The sequence below is a fragment of the Fusarium falciforme genome, chromosome 4 (assembly GCF_026873545.1).
Source record: "Fusarium falciforme chromosome 4, complete sequence".
Classification (NCBI taxonomy): domain Eukaryota; kingdom Fungi; phylum Ascomycota; class Sordariomycetes; order Hypocreales; family Nectriaceae; genus Fusarium; species Fusarium falciforme.
In genome coordinates, this window is record NC_070547.1 from 444,111 (window position 1) to 461,495 (window position 17,385).

The 17,385-nt window shown below is 52.3% G+C and overlaps 6 protein-coding genes and 2 pseudogenes across 8 annotated transcripts, besides 2 other annotated features; 3 read left to right on the forward strand and 5 right to left on the reverse strand.

Moving 5' to 3' along the window:
- Positions 1-869: 869 nt before the first annotated feature.
- Positions 870-1,452, forward strand: NCS54_00489600 (Hypothetical protein; the record flags this gene model as incomplete). The annotated part of the gene is made up of 2 exons (XM_053150418.1): positions 870-907; positions 957-1,452. 2 exons carry the CDS (start codon positions 870-872, stop codon positions 1,450-1,452), a joined length of 534 nt encoding a protein of 177 aa, XP_053006393.1.
- A 648-nt stretch (positions 1,453-2,100) lies between these two features.
- On the forward strand, positions 2,101-3,228 carry NCS54_00489700 (WSC domain-containing protein; the record flags this gene model as incomplete). Its single annotated transcript, XM_053150419.1, has 1 exon — positions 2,101-3,228. The coding sequence occupies one exon, from the start codon at positions 2,101-2,103 to the stop codon at positions 3,226-3,228; it is 1,128 nt and encodes a 375-aa protein (XP_053006394.1).
- Positions 3,229-3,559: 331 nt separating this feature from the next.
- On the reverse strand, positions 3,560-4,403 carry NCS54_00489800 (annotated as a pseudogene). The gene is made up of 3 exons: positions 4,275-4,403; positions 3,746-4,224; positions 3,560-3,698 (listed from the first exon to the last, which is right to left on the reverse strand).
- Positions 3,560-4,403: a sequence feature.
- Positions 4,404-5,128: 725 nt separating this feature from the next.
- On the reverse strand, positions 5,129-6,246 carry NCS54_00489900 (Hypothetical protein; the record flags this gene model as incomplete). Its single annotated transcript, XM_053150420.1, has 3 exons — positions 5,129-5,692; positions 5,748-6,161; positions 6,226-6,246. The coding sequence occupies 3 exons, from the start codon at positions 6,244-6,246 to the stop codon at positions 5,129-5,131; spliced, it is 999 nt and encodes a 332-aa protein (XP_053006395.1).
- Positions 6,247-7,158: 912 nt separating this feature from the next.
- Positions 7,159-7,693, forward strand: NCS54_00490000 (Hypothetical protein; the record flags this gene model as incomplete). The annotated part of the gene is made up of 3 exons (XM_053150421.1): positions 7,159-7,245; positions 7,308-7,496; positions 7,550-7,693. 3 exons carry the CDS (start codon positions 7,159-7,161, stop codon positions 7,691-7,693), a joined length of 420 nt encoding a protein of 139 aa, XP_053006396.1.
- Positions 7,694-8,697: 1,004 nt separating this feature from the next.
- Positions 8,698-9,919, reverse strand: NCS54_00490100 (Hypothetical protein; the record flags this gene model as incomplete). Its single annotated transcript, XM_053150422.1, has 5 exons — positions 9,784-9,919; positions 9,699-9,719; positions 9,444-9,575; positions 9,247-9,394; positions 8,698-9,199 (listed from the first exon to the last, which is right to left on the reverse strand). The coding sequence occupies exons 1-5, from the start codon at positions 9,875-9,877 to the stop codon at positions 8,698-8,700; spliced, it is 897 nt and encodes a 298-aa protein (XP_053006397.1). The 5' UTR covers positions 9,878-9,919.
- A 588-nt stretch (positions 9,920-10,507) lies between these two features.
- NCS54_00490200 (Hypothetical protein) lies at positions 10,508-10,868 on the reverse strand (the record flags this gene model as incomplete). Its single annotated transcript, XM_053150423.1, has 2 exons — positions 10,508-10,728; positions 10,793-10,868. The coding sequence occupies 2 exons, from the start codon at positions 10,866-10,868 to the stop codon at positions 10,508-10,510; spliced, it is 297 nt and encodes a 98-aa protein (XP_053006398.1).
- Positions 10,869-12,494: 1,626 nt separating this feature from the next.
- On the reverse strand, positions 12,495-17,063 carry NCS54_00490300 (annotated as a pseudogene). The gene is made up of 3 exons: positions 16,647-17,063; positions 16,063-16,594; positions 12,495-16,015 (listed from the first exon to the last, which is right to left on the reverse strand).
- Positions 12,495-17,063: a sequence feature.
- Positions 17,064-17,385: the final 322 nt, after the last annotated feature.

Here is a 17,385-nt window from a genome sequence, read left to right on the forward strand (position 1 = left end):
ATGCAACAACGGGTCTACTCACTGGCCGTGAATCTTATCATAATAATAAGCCACTCAGAAAATTTTGAGAAATCACAGAACTTTGAGATATTTTATGCATTGTTTACATTCATGAGGCCAGCCAGGTCGCATCTGGTTACTCCGATCAGCCGGTCTACTTAAAGGCCGCTTTACCAGCAAAGTCATGATTGGACGAGACACCAAAACAACAACGTCATTACTGTAGCAAAGAGCAAGACATTCCAACGGCAGCAAGAGAGTTCAGCTGGAGAAATCGGTTTTGCCCCAAAATGCATCAGCCAAGGGAATAAGCTCACACATCGTCTGACGGAGCACAAGAGTATGCCAAATTAAGAACTTCTCCCATCGGATCGTCGCTGGAGGAACATTTCTACTGCATCTTATATCACACTGGGCTTGCATCATGGTGCTCGTATTTCCCCTTGTGCAAATCCTCTGGGCGTCACCGGGTCATCATTCAGCCCCTAACCAATCTACGCTCCCGTTTCACATACACGGCTTACTACCGCACTCAAATGACAGAGCCCTGTCCATGCTTGGCAGATTGATCGGCACCTCGTATAATTCGTAGATGGTACGTATGAGCCGCTGCAGCCACAGAAAAACGTGGCGATCCCATCAATTTGCGGGGAGAGTCCGGATGTCGGGCTATGCAAATGACAGCTGAGGCGTCACTTCCGTTGTACGGGAGACGAGGGTGGATGGATATATAATACGTGCTTGATGCCCTCGTGGTGTTTTGTGCTTGAGCTGTGGAACTGTATAGCTTCGCATTGCATAATCTTGCAGTCACTATTCTACTTGCTTGACATTCATCTATACATTGATCGGGACCACTCTACTACGCTATGTGGTCTCTACCTATCTTTGCGACTCTGCTCGCCCTGTAAGACATCTATCCATCTACATACCAATGCCACTTCTAACTCTCATAGAACCCCCCTCTCCCTGGCTGGCAAGAAGTGCACCACCACCACGCCCTGCCCAACCGTCACCACCACAGCCGAAATCTGCTCAACTTGCGTTCTCAAAGAGTGCCTTGCCCTCTCCACAATCTCCAACCCACGCTTCTGCCCCCCCAAGATCGCCACCGTCACAACATCCTACCCCTGCGCCGAGAATACCTGTCCCGACGGCTGCGCATCTACCTCTTACATCTACGCATCCACCTACGGAAACCCTCACCCTACCATCACCAAGAAGCCCGCATGTCCGACTGTCACTTCTGTTCTTGGACGGTGCTCGACTTGTGTCATGCCCATGTGTATGGCTCTTTCTACTATCAAGTCTAAGTGTGGATGTCCTCTTACTGCGGCTACTGTCACGACGAGCTATGCTTGTGATGGTAAATGTCCTGGTGGATGTGCGGGAACTGAGTATGTGTATGATACTGTGACGCCGGATTGTAAGGGGTATCCCACTGCTGTGTAGATGAGGTCCGAGACTGGGGGAGGTTGGGAAGTTGTGGCCAAGGAAATGGTTGACCGGCAAATTGTGAGGAAGCCGATTCGATTCTATTGTACATATTGAAAAATGAACTGAGAACAAGTTTGATTCAAATCTGGGGTCAGTTTCACCTTGCCAACCGATTATCGAGCGACGACCCGGTAACCAAAAATACCGTGAAATGGCGGGACGGCCGAGTTTTCACTCCGTCTTACTTTTCTCGCTTACCAGCCTGATTCAAGAGCATTCAGCATTCCGGTATGAGTCGGCGGCCTGGTGCCCGGTTCACCGCTTACCTGGCGTTGTTGTCTAAGACAATTTGCTGCCAAGACTGCCGACCTCGTGTGCCGTTGTCTGGAACGAGGGTGCGGACTATTGATCGACACACGATGGCATCTTGCTATTGGGATTCTGATGGTTGGGTTGTTCTTGGAAATACCGTCGTGAATAGGAGCAAGAGGTTGGGAATAGATACAACAAGTATATATCGCTGGTGTATGTCGAGCTTAGAACCAATCTCTCATCATCAAACAACTCACAACAGCTACAACAACAACTTGCAACCCATCGAGAACAAAGTAATCCCTCTACCCTAGCAACGTCAATCCAACACACTTCTCGATCTTGGACAACATGGCACCAACAACCTTCATCACAAGCCTCCTGGCCCTCACAACAGCAACAACCATCCTCGCCTCCCCCGTCCCCCACCCAACATCCAACTTCGAATACGTCGGCTGCGTCGCAGGGTCCCCCTCCAGCTTTCCCAAGCACATGCCCTTCGAACCCCCCTTTTCAGCCGAAGCCTGTCTTGAAGCTTGCATCGGACAAGCGCACCTCGTCGCCATTGGGGGTGGTTGCTACTGCGATGATCCTGAGGATGCGACGCCCGTGAGCTTTGAGCTTGTGGATGAAGCGAGGTGCTCGACTGTTTGTGTTCCTGGGGATGACGCCAGTGGAAAGTGTGGAGGCGATGGTGTGTTTAGCTTGTGGCAGCTTCCGGGAACTGAAAAGGCGGATTGCAAGAAGGCTGAGGTCAAGGTCGTTGTCGAGTGTCCTCCTGAAGTCGTTGACTGTCCTGGAAGAGCCGCTGCTGCACCTGTTGCTGCACCTGAGGAGACTATCCCGCCTGTTATTCCCACTGCTGCTTGTCCCCCTGAGGGATGCGGTGAACCTATCCCTCCCACTCCTGTGGCTCAGGCACAGCAGGCTGCTGCCAATCCTTGTCCTCCTGGAGGATGCGGTGAGCCTGTGCTACCACCTACTCCTGCTGTCCAGAAGCAAGCCGCTGCTAACGCTTGCCCTCCTGAGGGGTGCCCTCCCGCGACTCCCGTCCCAGCTCCCATCCCGGCTCCTGTCCCGGCTCCTGCTGCGACACCTGCTCCTGCGAGCAACTCGACTCCCAATGGCTGCCCCCCTGAAGGATGTGTGCCGCCTCCTGCTTCGGAAAACCCTGCTGCTGTCTTGCCTGGCTGTGAGGGCGACAACTGCGAAGGTAGCAATGCCAGTCCTGCGGAGAGCCAGGACGAAGCTTCTGGAAGCTCTGCTGGAAGTACTGGTGAAGATACAGGAGCAGCTGATGAGCAGAGCGATGCCTCCGCCGGACAAAACGATGCCACGGGCGAACAAAGCGTTCCATCAGGTGAAGACAGCGGTGCATCCGGCGAAGCCCCCGCTCTTGTGAGCGAGAGTCCCAGACTGTACAGCTCTGGTGTCCTCTCATCCATCGTGGCCATCATCTTTGGCTTGTACCTGATGTGAGGCAATAGAATGAATGACATGACTGGATTCGCTCAAACACTGGATGTTTGGATCTGCGAAAAATGATTTATGATTGGGTTTCATGATTATGATTGAGGAGTTTGGGATTTTGCTTTGATAGACTAGAGTACGAATACAATGCCAACATTGAGCATGCACTGCTTCTCAGAAGTCAAGACCGTGACATGATCCAGCATATGTATCATATCGTCAGATTACTTGGTGCTCCTCATATTTAACGAACAATAGAGTGGATGAGAACCTGGGATATGAATAGGGTATCGTCTTGGCAATTTGATCCTTTCTCCTTTCAAGGTGATAAACTAACCGGCTACTTTGGCGCATTTGTCAAAGGCACATATCGAACACCAAACAACTTCCTCTTTGTAATCTCTCCGTTCTCATCCTTTTCGATCCGCCAGACGTGCTGGCTATATCCCATCCCATCGTCGTCCACGGGAATAAACATGCTGCACGTTATTAGTATCGACTTGGCAGGGTATCTTGGGAAACTTACCATCCGGGCGCCTTTAACTGCTCCAGAAGCTCTGGATGTATCTCAGCCGCCGAGGCCCCGACGTGAATAACATCCCACCCCTTTCCTTCATCTTGTTCACCTTCTCTTGGCTCCTCAACCCATCCCTTCCTCCCATCGCCCAACCTAAACTTGACCTTGCCACTCTCAAGAAATTTTCTCCCCTCTGGACTCTTTGCCATGTTATGCTCCCCTAGCTCTTTCAATTCCTTAATATGCTCCAGCCCCACGACGAGACCCTTGTCGCCAACTAGTTCAGCCATTACATGTGTCAAGTATCCCGAGCCGGAGCCGATATCGAGGACGCGTGGTGAGGGAGAGGTTGAGGAGGGGGTTAGGTAGGCGAGGCAATGTTCGATGGCTGAGGCGTGCATGTGAGGAGCGGATATGGTAGCGGAGTGGCCGATGGGCTGGGGAGAATCTTCGTATGGCATTGAGGGAGCATAGTGTGCACGATCAACCTGAAACAGTGAGTCAAATTGGCGGTAATATGCAATCTTCAGATTAGTACCTTGAGAAAAGCTTCCTTGACACGAGCATCAGTAATGAGCCCGCTCCTCCACATATTGTCGATGAGCCCCTCGTTGGTGGAGCCGGTACATCTCCAAGCCATGTTGATGCTGAAGCGGTGTATCGAGTGGCTATGTCGTAGGAGAAAAGCCGGAGGGCAAAAGGCCGACAAGATGGATGCTATCCGGAGTAGCCTCTTGGGTGAAGCCACGATGACGAGGGGTGTTGCGGAAGTCGGCTTTGGAAATGTGGGAGAAGATAGCTTGCGCAAGAGGAAGAGTATGCGGTGGAAGAGGCGAGGAGGTTGGCTACTTGTTCGTTTGAAGAGTTTGGAAGTAAAGTACTGGAACTAGGTGTTGCAGAAGAAAGACAAGATCAGTGATGGAGCGATGATAATGACTTGACGCTGATGGTGGGAGCTTGTGCGGGGCCGAATCCGGGGATCAGCGGGAGATGTTCGTGGCGGACGGGTAACCCCACAACCATATTGATAGTCTATCAATCGCTAACAGGACGCGACATGGGGGTACAGTACATTAGTTAGATGTTGGTTTGATGCTACGTTGATGCAGAGATTGGCATCTTACGCCCGTAAGGGGCACTTTGAGGTGTACATCAGGTCTTCATAATCACAGCTTATCATGACATCCTGCTTGAACGTATGTTTTGATAGACGTGACTAAGAAACTGCGTGTGACGCGCCAAACAATGAGCTTGTAGTAGGACCCAGATTCCATCCCTCCATCCAGAAAACGCCACAAGGGAAAGCAAGGCTCATCTGACGCGCTTGCATGATGATGGTATTGTTATACAGAAAAAAAAAAGAGAGCTCGCCAGGATATCATTTAACACCAATTACACCACACGCTCGTTGGGTTCCGTCTCGGCAATGATGGGAACGCCCAGGCCGCGGTCGGGGCTTTGAAGGACCAGTTGCTCGTGTCGGCGGGCTCGTAGAAACTCGGCGACGCTCTTGATGAGGAGGAACCAGCCCACGACCATAAGAACATAGCCCAACCATTCGCCTCCGCTGATGCTGCCCATGTCGTCATCCGTAACGTCGCTTTGCTTGAAGTCGTGAGAGTTGGGGTTGGGAGGTGCAGCGTAGCCGTCGGGTCCGCTCATCGCTGGGGGTTCGTCGTCCGAGACACCCTTCATGTAGAAACCGTATTGGATGAGGGTGATACCGAGGCCAGCGCGGGAACCGTTCTTGGCAGCGTGGGTCGAGTGGAGGAGGTAGGTGAGAAGGAAGCCGACGAGCGTAAAGGCTACTGAGATCATGCCGTTCCACATGAAGGAGAAGAAAGATCCAACAGGCATGCCGTCGATGTAGACCTCATCGGGACCGCCCATGCCCGGGGCGAGAATAGTGGTTTCCCAATATGGGGGAGCGGCGTCGGCAGCGGCTTGTTCGTACGACTACAGCAGGTTAGCGTTGGGACACCTTATCAAAGTCTATCCGGGTGTCACATACCGGTGGTTGCTCGTCCTTCTCGGGGTCGCTGCTGCCTCTCTCAGGGCGCGCAGACAGGTTGGCAAAAACACCATCAGATCCGTGTCCTCCTCCCACGATCCTCGTCGGCCTTGACCCAGATGGCGTAGGTACCGGGGCAGCCGGTTGAACTGGGGGTTGTAACGTGCTGATATTCTCGGTCGATGAAGCCGCAGAGGTTGTGTTGTGTCGCATCAGCCGCCTCCGGTCGTCCACCTCATCGTCGCTATCGTCATCATCGTCAAAGGCATCGGCGAGGGCGGGATCGACCTGGCGGTTTCTTGTGGGAGAGGAGGCTCGGGAGTGGAAGGAGGGCGGTGGGGAGTTGGGGATGGGACCAAGGCGGTTTCGGGCGTCGACGGGACTGTCGACGTCGTCTTCGTCGTGAGCGTTGACCTGTATCCTGTTAGAACTTCTACACTGTCCAAAACACCTAAATATCGTGGGTCGCGATGCTTACTCGTTCGTATCGTCCAGACATGATGGCTATCGGGTGTCGGCTGCCTCCCGGGTCCGCTCGCCACTAACAAAGAGGTTACGCACGCGACTTCAAGAACTCGCTACAGGAGCGACGTTGAAGTATCTAGAGAGGAAGGAAAATAATAACAAAAGGAGAGATTTGCAATCTGTGGGCGCAAGAGGCGACAAAACAAAAAGGGGGAAAGCTTTTTTCAAGGGAACGACGTGGAAAGGTTTGGTTGCGTTGCGTTGCAGTTGCGTCCAGCGGTTACGAAGGCGAGGAGAAAGCCAGGCCAGAGTTTCGGGGGGCGGACTTGATCAATAATGCCGCCGGGTCTGTTGTGTCGTACTCGGATGGCCACGGCGGTATCGGCACAGTGCGGGCGTGTCCGAGAAGACTCTGGAAAGCCGGATCCGGGAGAAATGATAGGGGCACATGTGCAGGTGGGTAGTGCCGAGACACGCTAAAGTGCAGCCTGCGCACTGTGCTCCTGTCTCACTAATCGCACTGGATGACGACTCCCGCTTTATCTTTCTCTGACCCTTGCGCCTTTTCAGCTTGGGGTTGAAACGTACACTCGGCCCCTTTGGCTGAACTCAATAACATGGAAAAGGGGCCGTAAACACACAAAGGAGAGAAGAGAACAAGTCAGACACCCCAAATCAATTACAAGGCCACGGGCGGGAAAAAGTCACCTAAAAGAGTGCCTGGATGTGGTTCGCGAGGTGGGCTGTGTTCCGAGGGACTCCACCTCCGCAGACCATGCCCCATCCATCACAGGCTTCTGTCGAGAGATGGTGATGAGGCAATCAATTGCAAGGGTCTCGTGGCGGCCTGAGGCAGGGGCCACATGACCCAATCAGATGGGTCTTTGATGACAGTCTTGATTAGAGTTTACACTGTGATGAACACACTGTCCTTGGGAATTTCTTCATGGTTGACGTCGTGGAATTTGAAGGTTGCGCAGTACGATACTGGAACCACCCTTGTCCTCAATTCACAATGTCGCGCTTATTATCTGTAAGTCGAGACATGTTAGAATGCAGCCGCGACCGAGTTCTAACTAATGGTTTCTCTTTTAGCGCAAAATCTACTCCGACGTCTTTGCCCGCTGGCCCAAGCAGGCCCTCCGACCGGATCACCAACTCCAAGATGTCCTCGGCAAGGCCGTAACCGAGCGATACCAAAACTACAAGCCCTCTATGGAGCGGGAGGAACTACTAAAGGCTCGGGCTTTACAATTCCTCCTCCAAGACCGATACAACGACCGAGTACGCACAAACTTCAACGCTCAACATGGATGGGATGCTAACGAATGGGATAGTTTAAGCTCAAGGGACGATTGCTAGAGCCAAAGAGTCAGCCCACGTACTTTGAGGATCTGGTCAGGGAGATCGACGAGGCACCGAATCGATCGTGGATAGAGAGGTTGGGCAAGAGGTTGTCTGGTATGATTCGGTTCCAGTAGACGAGAGACGACATGCGAGGACGGTTATACAAAAGGAGATATGGTTTGCCGGCGCGCAAAGGGTACTGATGATATGATATGGTTGCATTTGGCTGTACATTAGCTGTATTAAAAGCGATTCCCTCAAGTTCCTGTCTGCCAGCATGTGCACTCTGTCACATGATACACAGTGTCTTTTTGACTCAACTAGGCGTTTGCCTATAACTAACTATTATTGCCTGATGTGTATAGCATTGGACTTGGTGCTAGAAATTGCTATTCGACACGGCTTCAGATCGTGGTGGCTCTCAGCAGAGTATCACGAGGAGAAATTAATCAAGTCACAATATCAGGATCTTAGATGTATCGATTCTAAACCCAACCACTCTCTTTATAATTGCTTAATTAATATCGTAACTGTTGCCTCCAACCCCAATTAATACGAGGTCAGTATAACCGCTCGTTGTGCGAGCCACTCGTGTCCTGAGCATCAGAAACATTTCCCGATTCCGACCAGCAGTAATTTCCTGGTTCTCGGGCCTATAACCATCATGTGTGAGCCACATGGACGCACGCGTGAAGTAGCCATTGCCGCTGATGATCTGCAAGAGTCATGGAATGGATGGCTTAAAGCTTGGTTCGTATTGCTGGGGTTACCTCTGCGTTTATGGCCATAGTCTATAGATGGTTCGCCTGGTGAATATCCAAATGATTGCGGCTCTGGAAATGATTGACATTTACAGGCCCTTGTTTGTAGACTGGCTATTCTCATGAGTCATCAGTTGACTTTACTCGTTGGCCAGTATCCAGTACCATACGCATCAAGTTGTACTTCTGTACACAAGACCGCCATGCCGATGCAATTACCTCAGGTAGGTCTCACATAACTCTAGTTTGAGCCAATATTTAGATTTGATTCACTCCCTGGCTGGGAATACACATGCTTTATGTCGGTTGATCAAGCTTTGTTGTATTTCTGAAGCATCGCCTCAACACCAACCCTCCGTCTATAAAGATTATCCTCTTTAAATATATCTTCCCTCTGGATCCACCTTTTCCATGAGCGAAATGCTCTGCTCATACAACGTAAACACAATACCACCGCTCATGACCAACCTTGCAAGTCGCGGCAACGCACCGCTCCAGAACGTCAAGACACCCTCCTGCTTGAAGATGATGCTCGCGCACTTGAACGAATTGCCATACATATTGCGCGCTTCAATACTCTGCATGCGCGTCTTGATGGTGTCGAGAGGCTGCGTCACGTACACGGTGATGAGACCAGCGAGACCGCCCGTCGCAAAGGTTCCCACGGCGCCGAGCTTCTCTCCAGGTGCTGTGTAGGATTCGGCGAGCTGCTTGAGGAAGGTGTAGGAGCCGAAGCGCGTGGCGCTGTTGGCGGCTTGACGGGCTGTCGTGGGGACGAAGCCTTGGAAGAAGCCGCGGAAGCCTCGCTCGCGGGCGATGATGGGGATGGCGTCGAGGAAGCCGCGCATTCGGGGCTTGGGGAGCTTGCGGTCGTCGATTCTGGGAGGATGAGTATACTGTAAAAGAGAGGGGTTTGGTGGACTTACAGTGTCGTCTTGATGCTCTCTGTGGGAGTCACAGCCAGCAACGACTCTGTCACACCAGCGCCGAAACCCGCAAGGACAGTTCGAGGTCCTGATAGCTTGCCATTCTCATCGGTCAGGAGTGCCTTGTACTGATCAAACGCAACGAATCCTGCCCCTGGTTAACCTCACGCGACACCCTGAGACAGCTTCACACATACGGATTCCAGCCTTGGCCGAGTTTCCAATAATCAGGGTGGTGCATCCGGCATACCACTGCTTGCCAAACGGAGGCCATGGCAGCTTCTGGCCGGCTGCTAACCGTCGGTTGAGCTGTGACCGGGTCTTGGCAACTAGACGCTCCTAATCAGTTCTCCCCTATGCATTTTCTGGCTTGTTTCGACCTTGGTGTCTTCCTCTCTCGAAGTCGACCGGTTCGGTGGGGGGAAAGAGTGGTTTCGGCTACGTGGACGTACATTCGGCGGGATAGGTGATGGCTATGATTCAAAAACATGGTACGTTAGTTTCGAGCTCGAAGGGGAAATTGTGTCTTGTGCGTACCGATCTCGATAGCTCCAGCAGTCGATCCGGCAATGACGGACCGGAGAGCGCTGGGCTTCTTCTTCTTCTCAACTTCCTGCGATGTCGACGCCATGGTATTTTGACTCTGTCGGTAATCGCAAGGGTTTGGTGTTGATGGGTAACTTTTTTTATTGGGGAAAACGTGGGGGAAGAGGTTCGAAGTGGATGTGTGATTTCGTCACTTTACAGCCGATGTCGCTGGGAGCTGGTTCACCACTGAGGGAGATAGAGTCAGCCGCTAATTTACAGGGTGGTTCGGTTGTCATGCAGGGGCGCTTCAAGGCGGTTGTGGGTAACCTCGGGTTTGCGGCTCACCTCTCAACTCACCTCGGGCAGCCAAGAGTTCACCGTGTCCTGTATAGCACGATACGAGAGTTGGCGTTATGATGCGAGAAAAGGGTTGCTTTTATGGTGTTTATAAACTTGGAATCACTCAGGTAGGAGCACTGTTTGCACCCTCAAATGCCGACATGGCGATGCCCGTTTCCAAGACTCCATGTCTTGTCTAGTGACTTCTCCAGAGTTCCTAAACGACATCCATCTTTGAAGTCTGAAGCTGTGAAGGCCTGCTTCTGTGCCTCGCAACGAATTTCTACGTCAAGGTTAGTCAATGTGCATGGGTGTATCAGCCAGTCAGGTCATGTTTATTGGTGTATTCGTGCTTTCTAGACCAGTTCAAAGTACAAAACAAATCCTTCGTCAATTACAGAAGCTGCCTGGCGGCAAGCCTCTCATAGTGCTTCATGACATTGCATGGAAGTGGGCTGCATTCGTCACCTAGACTCTTCTTCGCATGCTCAATGTAAGCGTCCTTGAAGATCTTATACAGGGTTGGACTATTCAGGGGGCTCGGAATGAACTTTCGAACCTCGGGCTCGAGCATGTTGTCGGCCATGTTCAGACCTTCCGTTCCCACTCTGTTGTCTTCTTTCCAGCAGTCGTATTGAAAGACCAAAAGCAAACTTGACGCCCATGCCAGAGAGCTCACAGTCGACATGGATGACAGCGAAAGCCTCGCCAATTGCTCTCGAAAGATCAACAACGTTGATGCCGATTCTGTGCATGTCTGCCAGAGAAAGCTGGAAGTTGTGAAGACTAAAGTCACCGGGCTCCCTAGGGCGGGCGTCGAGCCCGAGACAGGGCTAAACCAAGCAGTACTTGTTTTTGGGTTGATTGAGGATCTCTTCCACCACGTATAGGTCCATAGTCGAGCCCGCGCCTTTGGGATGAAATTCTTGGATCAAGGCGTGCCCTACCGCTTTTCGCAGGGGGTAGATGATGTCCATTTCAATAACCGGGGTTGCAAACCTGTAGGGTCGATTGGTCAGACTTTCATAGTGTCTGTCCCAGAATGCCTCCTAGTCCTTCATAGATTTGGCATTCCCTGGCACCTTGACCGAGATTCCCGAACTTGACTGCAGTTTGCTGAATACCTGAAAAGCGTTCATTGTCATATCGGCTTCCTCTTCTATGATTCGGACGAGTTCGTAGTTCGAGAAATTGAAACCAGAATGCTGCTTCTTGATGACAAAGGACTGCCCGGGTTCGTGTAGAACGTATGAGAGACTCCCACAGCCAAGTTAAATGAGCTCATCGGACTCATCGTCGTGGTCGGGGGAGTTATCGCGGGTGTTGACGAAGATGTTGGTGCCTGGCTTCAGGGCTTTGAGGAGAACAGATAATGGGGGTAGGTTGTCCAGTGCACTCTCTGAGCACTCTGTCTCGGGCTGGGACGTGCCAGATATCATGTCCGCGGTGCGTTTGATGCCTATGACTGACATCTGGACGATTGGTGAGGAGGATTGGCCAGTGATCTATTGTATTGGTGGGCGGGAAGAAGGGCATATATGCTTCTTTCAGGCCTCGAGCATTGTTGCCTCGGGAAACAGTCGACAAACAGCCATGGGACGGTTTCATAGCCAGTCTGAACGGCGTGCTGCAGGTGAGTGCAGTAGCCCGCCTTTCTTGGAGCAAGCAAAGCGGCTGGAGAGGTGATGGTGCGCATACCCGTGAAACAGGGGTTAACATAACACTTGTAGTGGACGAACGCTGCCAACAGGACCGGGGAAATCTTTCGACTCTGAGAATGGTTGTTGCAGAGCAAACGCGGCCCGGGAGTAACTAGACGAGAAGATGCATGGGCGACTGCCATGTGGCGCTCTCATAGTGATAAGAGGGGGCTGCCATGGTGCAAACGGGAGGCTATGGTGGAGATGCGCCGTCGACAAACGGATATATAGAACGTATAGATACGAAATGAAATGTCATTGATGTAGGGGACGAGTCACATCACTTTGGTCTGTGTTTAACTCCGACAAACGCGACGGGAGCTTGTTGCCTGGAACAAAACTTGACGGGGACATGCATATGCCTTGGAAGGTCGCCGTTAAGTGTCCCGATGAGCATCCTAGTCCGGGAACCCTTTTTTGTATCTCATTTAACCGCTTAGGTCAATCATCTTCATCACATTGCAAACAATGTCTGGCACTCGCGGGTTACACCGACGGAACCTTGAGCGTGCTGCCGCAGCCCTCATCCATGTTGTCTAACATCTACTCTACCTAGCACGTATATCCCAATGACCTTCGCTATGCTTCAATTTGAGATGCGCAATGAATCTCAATCTATTTCCCATACCAAATACATCCCAACATGCACCCTCCAACTCCACTAATGCTTCATACTCCCATCTACTTCCTTGGCCACTTCTTCTCCAACCCAGCCTTCCATTCACCAAAGCTCGCAATCTTTCCATCCGGGAGCAAAATCTCTCCCCTGTGCAGCACCTTTTGCAGCGGCGGCACCGTCAACCACTTGTGGTCACTTCGACAGATCAAGTCTGCTCTGTGATCGCTTGTTTTGTTGCCTTCACCTTGTATCACCTTGATGCACTTTGCGTCGTAGCATTCCATGCAGTACTCGCAGATAAAGTACGAGTCTGAAGATGGGATTGGGTCGAGGCATTGGGCGCAGGATTGTTGCATTGTTTGGATCTCGGGGAGTTTGGGCTCTGAGCGTTGTACGACGGGTGAGTCGCTGGGTGTAGATGTTAATGCCTTGGGATCGACTCTTCGCATCGATTGGCTCAGGGCTAGGGCGTTTGCCATGTCGTCTGCTGCGATGAAGAGACGGAGGAGGTTGTCGAGTGCGTACTCGTCGTTTTGAACGTCATCATCGGAGAGGATGTCGATGCTGTCGTTTATGAGCTGGCGGAGATCACGGTCTGCGCCTGTTGTGTTGCCTAAGAGGCGGTTGAAGAGGGCCAGGTAGATGGCTGCAACATTGACGTCTGAACCAACCATGCTGATGGGCATGTCTTGGTTTTGGTGCTTGCTTTGCTGGTCCTTGACGCTCTTGAGCTCTTCAAGCCAGCCGTTGGCCTCAGGGGTCTTGAGTCCAGCGTGGAGGATCCTCTCCTTGTAGAGTGTTGCGAGTCTCTGGAAAGCAAGAGCATAGGCCTGTCGTGTAGGGACATTTCCACGTGGACGGTAGCCTAGCTGGGTGATGCGCTCAAACAAGTTAATGGCGGCGTCAATCTCGCGGTTGTAAGTATACGTGGCACCGAGTGCCAGTCTCAAGTACAAAGCCTTGAGAGGATCGCGAGTCGCGGTGGCCACCTCAATGGTAAACTCGAGCCTCTCAATCATGAAGGCTGTAGCACCGACTTTGCTCGCTGCCTTGGGAATCCAGTCGAAGATAAGAGGCTTGTTGTACCACTCCAGGAGGAACTCAACCAGCTGAGTCCGGTGGTGCTCGGCATCTGTGATTTCTTCATCGAGTTCGTGGAGAAACTTGATGATTTCGTCGTGTCGGCTCTCAGCGGCCAGGAGCTCCAAGTATCCGAGCTCAGGCTCAAAGTACTCCTTGCAGGCCTTGTTGTTGAGACCCACAACCTTGGCGCTCTTCATGGCCTTGAGGTAGTACACGAGGGCATCCTCAGCGTTACCGAGCTCCTCATAGCAGGTTGCGATGAGGATGTGGTCCTTGTACAATCGCCACTTGCTCGCCTTGAGAGCCTCCTCATCAAGCTTTCCACCAGCAATGCTCTCCTCCTCGATCGCCTCACACTTGAGTGTCTGCTCCAACGCCTCCTTGAAGCGACCATCCCGCGAAAGACAGTATGCGATACGACCACGCGTCTCGACGCTGTTGTTATCGAGAGCGAGGGCCTTGTCGTAGTGGAACAGAGCCTTGCTGTTCATGTCGTTGGTCAAGTACGTACTTCCGTAACGCCTGTGCCAGTGTGCAGACTCGGGAATCTGCGCCCACTCTGCAGCCTTTGTGATACGCTTGTCGACGGGGATCTCTGTCCAGTGTCGGTTGCAATCTGTCCATGAGTAACCCTCCTGCATGAAGGCGATGGATTGGACAATCTTGAAGCAGAAGAGTGTGGGGATGTACTTTTTAAAGTCCTCTGACAGCCAGGCCCGGGCGTACAGATCACCGATGGGCTTGAAGATGCCCGGGTTCTCGTCGAGGGCCTTCTTTGTCCATTCTCTGTTTTCGGCGGTGAGCGAGTTGAGGACTTCAGGGTCGCTCATCCACTTCTTGAGACCCTTCATGTTGGAGTCTGTGAGGACGTCGAGACCTTCGTCGTTCTTCTCGTACATGAGGGTCCAGTCAAGAATGATGCTGTCGTCTGTGAGCATCTTGTACACTCGCTGTCCGAGCTCACGCTTCTCAGCAGCTGGAACAGTCTCTGGGTCGAGGACGGCCAAATGCTCTTGCCAGTACCAGGCGGCGTACTGCTTGATAGCCTCCCGACCGTTACTACCGAGTCTGTGCTTGTTGAACCAGGCTTGGTCGGTAAAAATGGATAGACAAGTCTTGACAATGTGGATTCTAGCCACAAGGGGGTCGAAGCCGATGGTAGGGCCTGTGGTTGGTGCACCAAGCTTGGCAGAGTTTTCCTGACTAAAGAAGCTCTTGACGGAAGAGTGGAAGAAGGTCACCCACGTGTTTGACTTGTTGGATCGGAACTCCATCTCGCTCATGGGGTCGAAGAGATCTGAGTTGTTGGCGGGGCTGGCACCACGGGCGGGACTTCGTCCAGGGCTTCGAGAAGGGCTTAGACCTTGTGTTGGACTTCCACGACGGCCTGGCGAGAGGTTGCGGTTTAGATCTGTGCCGGTTGAACGACCAAAGATACCTTGGCTTGGGCTGTCATTTCTACCAGAACCAGGACGACTGGCTGAGCTTGATCTTCTGCCGGAGCCTAGATCGCGCTGCTCCTTTTCGTGCTCTCGAATAAGATCATCGGTGGTTAACCCATCTTCACGCTCGAGCTCAAAGAAGCAGGCATACTGTCCACGAAGAGTCTCCTCGAGATGAAAAGGCGGATCACCGAATCTAAAGATGAGAACAGCCTCCAACTGCTCCAGACTCAACACCTCCTCAGCGCAGGCAACCCACTGCAGCATCTCATTGAGATCACTAGCTTGATCCTCGTACAATGTCTCGGACAAGTTCTTGAGCGTGCGCGCAAGCATGCCGTTGATCTCCTTGGGATATGACTGCAGACTCTGGAGAATCGTCTGTGGGTGGCGCTTCCGGCTAATATCCTCGAGCATGAACTTTGCAAGGATGAAGAGCCCTGCAGCCTGCTTGACCATGGCCTCTACGACCTTGTCCTTGAACTCGGGAGGTGAGCGGTTGAGATTTCGTAGGCGCCAGACACTCTCCTCGATGTAGGCCCTGACATCTTGGGCGTTGCGGTCTGGAGTCACGTTGAGAGTATTGACGACGTGGCTGCCTCGGTTGTCTGGGTCAAGAGCGTAGGTTACCGTCTCTGTCATGTATGTTCGTCCGATGAGGGCGACTTGAAGTCTGCAGTGATCTGGTCTATGGACGGACTCGTCGTCAGACCCAAGCTGCTCGAGTAGTTCTCCGACTTCAGCAGGGTCGGCTTCGTCAATGCCGTCAAAGAAGATGTAAATGTCCTTCTTGAGCTTGTCTTCTTGGAAGGGTTGCACCAGGAGCTTTCTGAAGGCACTGGGGATTGTTCTAATCTCATCATTGCTGCGCAGACTCTTGAGGAGTTGCTTGGCGTAGAAAGGATCGCTCTCGCTGAGCTGGTAGGCGACATCCTTGAGCGCTTGAAGAACTGATCGTGTTTCTGGGTTGTTGTCGCGGAAGTAGAAATAGGCGATATGGGGTAGATTCTCAGTGCCCCAGGCGATTAATTTTGTTGTGAGAAAAGACTTGCCAGTTCCTGGTACCTGATTAGCTGATGTATACACTTCTTGAAGGGCGACTTACCAGCAGCGCCTGAGATCCAGAGGAATTGTGTCTCCTTGTCAACCCACGACTTGAGGATATCATCCTTGATGATCCATTCTCCCGTGCTCTCTGCCCGCGACTTGTTAAACAGAGCAAAAAAGTCTTCAGGAAACGGAGATGGCTCCAGGATCTGCTTGAGCTTATCCTGAGCAGACTCCATAGTCCGTTCCCGAGCCTCAGACTTGAGTTGCAGAACCGTCTGGTTGACCTGATTCATCATGTTTGCCACTTCGTCCGTCTTGACCTCGAGCCTGTTGACGCCGCCGTATGTGTCGGCAATTACCTGGCGCTCCTCGCCAATGTTGAGAGCCTTGAGCTTGTCTAGGGCCTCCTGCACGGGGCTGTCAACGCCAACGAGGTTTCGGAAGTACGTCTTGACGCGGCCGCGGCGGACCTCCTTGGCGGCAAGCACAAACACCTCGAACAGAGTAGCAAGAATATGTACGACCTTATTCCGTAGAGAGTCGGACATTTGATGTTGGATGTAGACGTCGAGTCGCGACGTAAAGTCCTTTGCTCACTGATTAGTTCTGTGATGCGGGGTTGGGCACGATATCGCTCACCTTGAGCTGATCAAACAACTCGAGAATAGAGTCATACGCAGCCGAAACATCCCTCGCGGCATTGATGAGATAAACAACAGCCCCAAAGATGCCCTCGGCGGGCGCAAACATGTCACTTGCGCCGCCCGCCACGATCTCGCCGACGACCTCGACGGGGCCGAGAGTGGCGGAGAGGGCGCTGAAGAGGGACTGGCGCTTCTTGCGGAACGAGCTGAACTTTTCATTCTGCGTCTCTACCTGGTTGATGAGCTCTTTGATGGACTTGATCGGAGGGTTGAGGAAGTTGGCGAGGTCTTCCTTTTTGGAAGAGTCTGAGTAGAGCTTGCTGGCGTCGTCGAGGATTTGGGTGAATTGGGTCCTGACGGCGTCATCCTGCTTGTTGTCGGCAGCCATGATGCCGATTCCAGGATATGAAGGCTAATATGCTTGGGTATGGGTATCAATAGAAATAATTGGTAAAAAATAATAAAGAATATGGTGTCTGCGAGGCGACTTTTGTAGTCCAGGTTGCAACCTCCTCCCCAGGCGTCAAAAAGATGGTGAACGCAGCTGTGGGGGCCAAATCCAGGCAAAACCAACCCCTGTCAGACAACGAACAGTTTTAGTCAAACGGGACGGTGCGAAGACGTCAACCGCCCCAGAGTGCTGACTCTGCATGATATACCATGCCTGTGTCGGTAAGGCTGAGCGATCCTCTGCCCCCTGTTTGTGTGACGCCCAGCCTTGGTGGTTTTCGCGT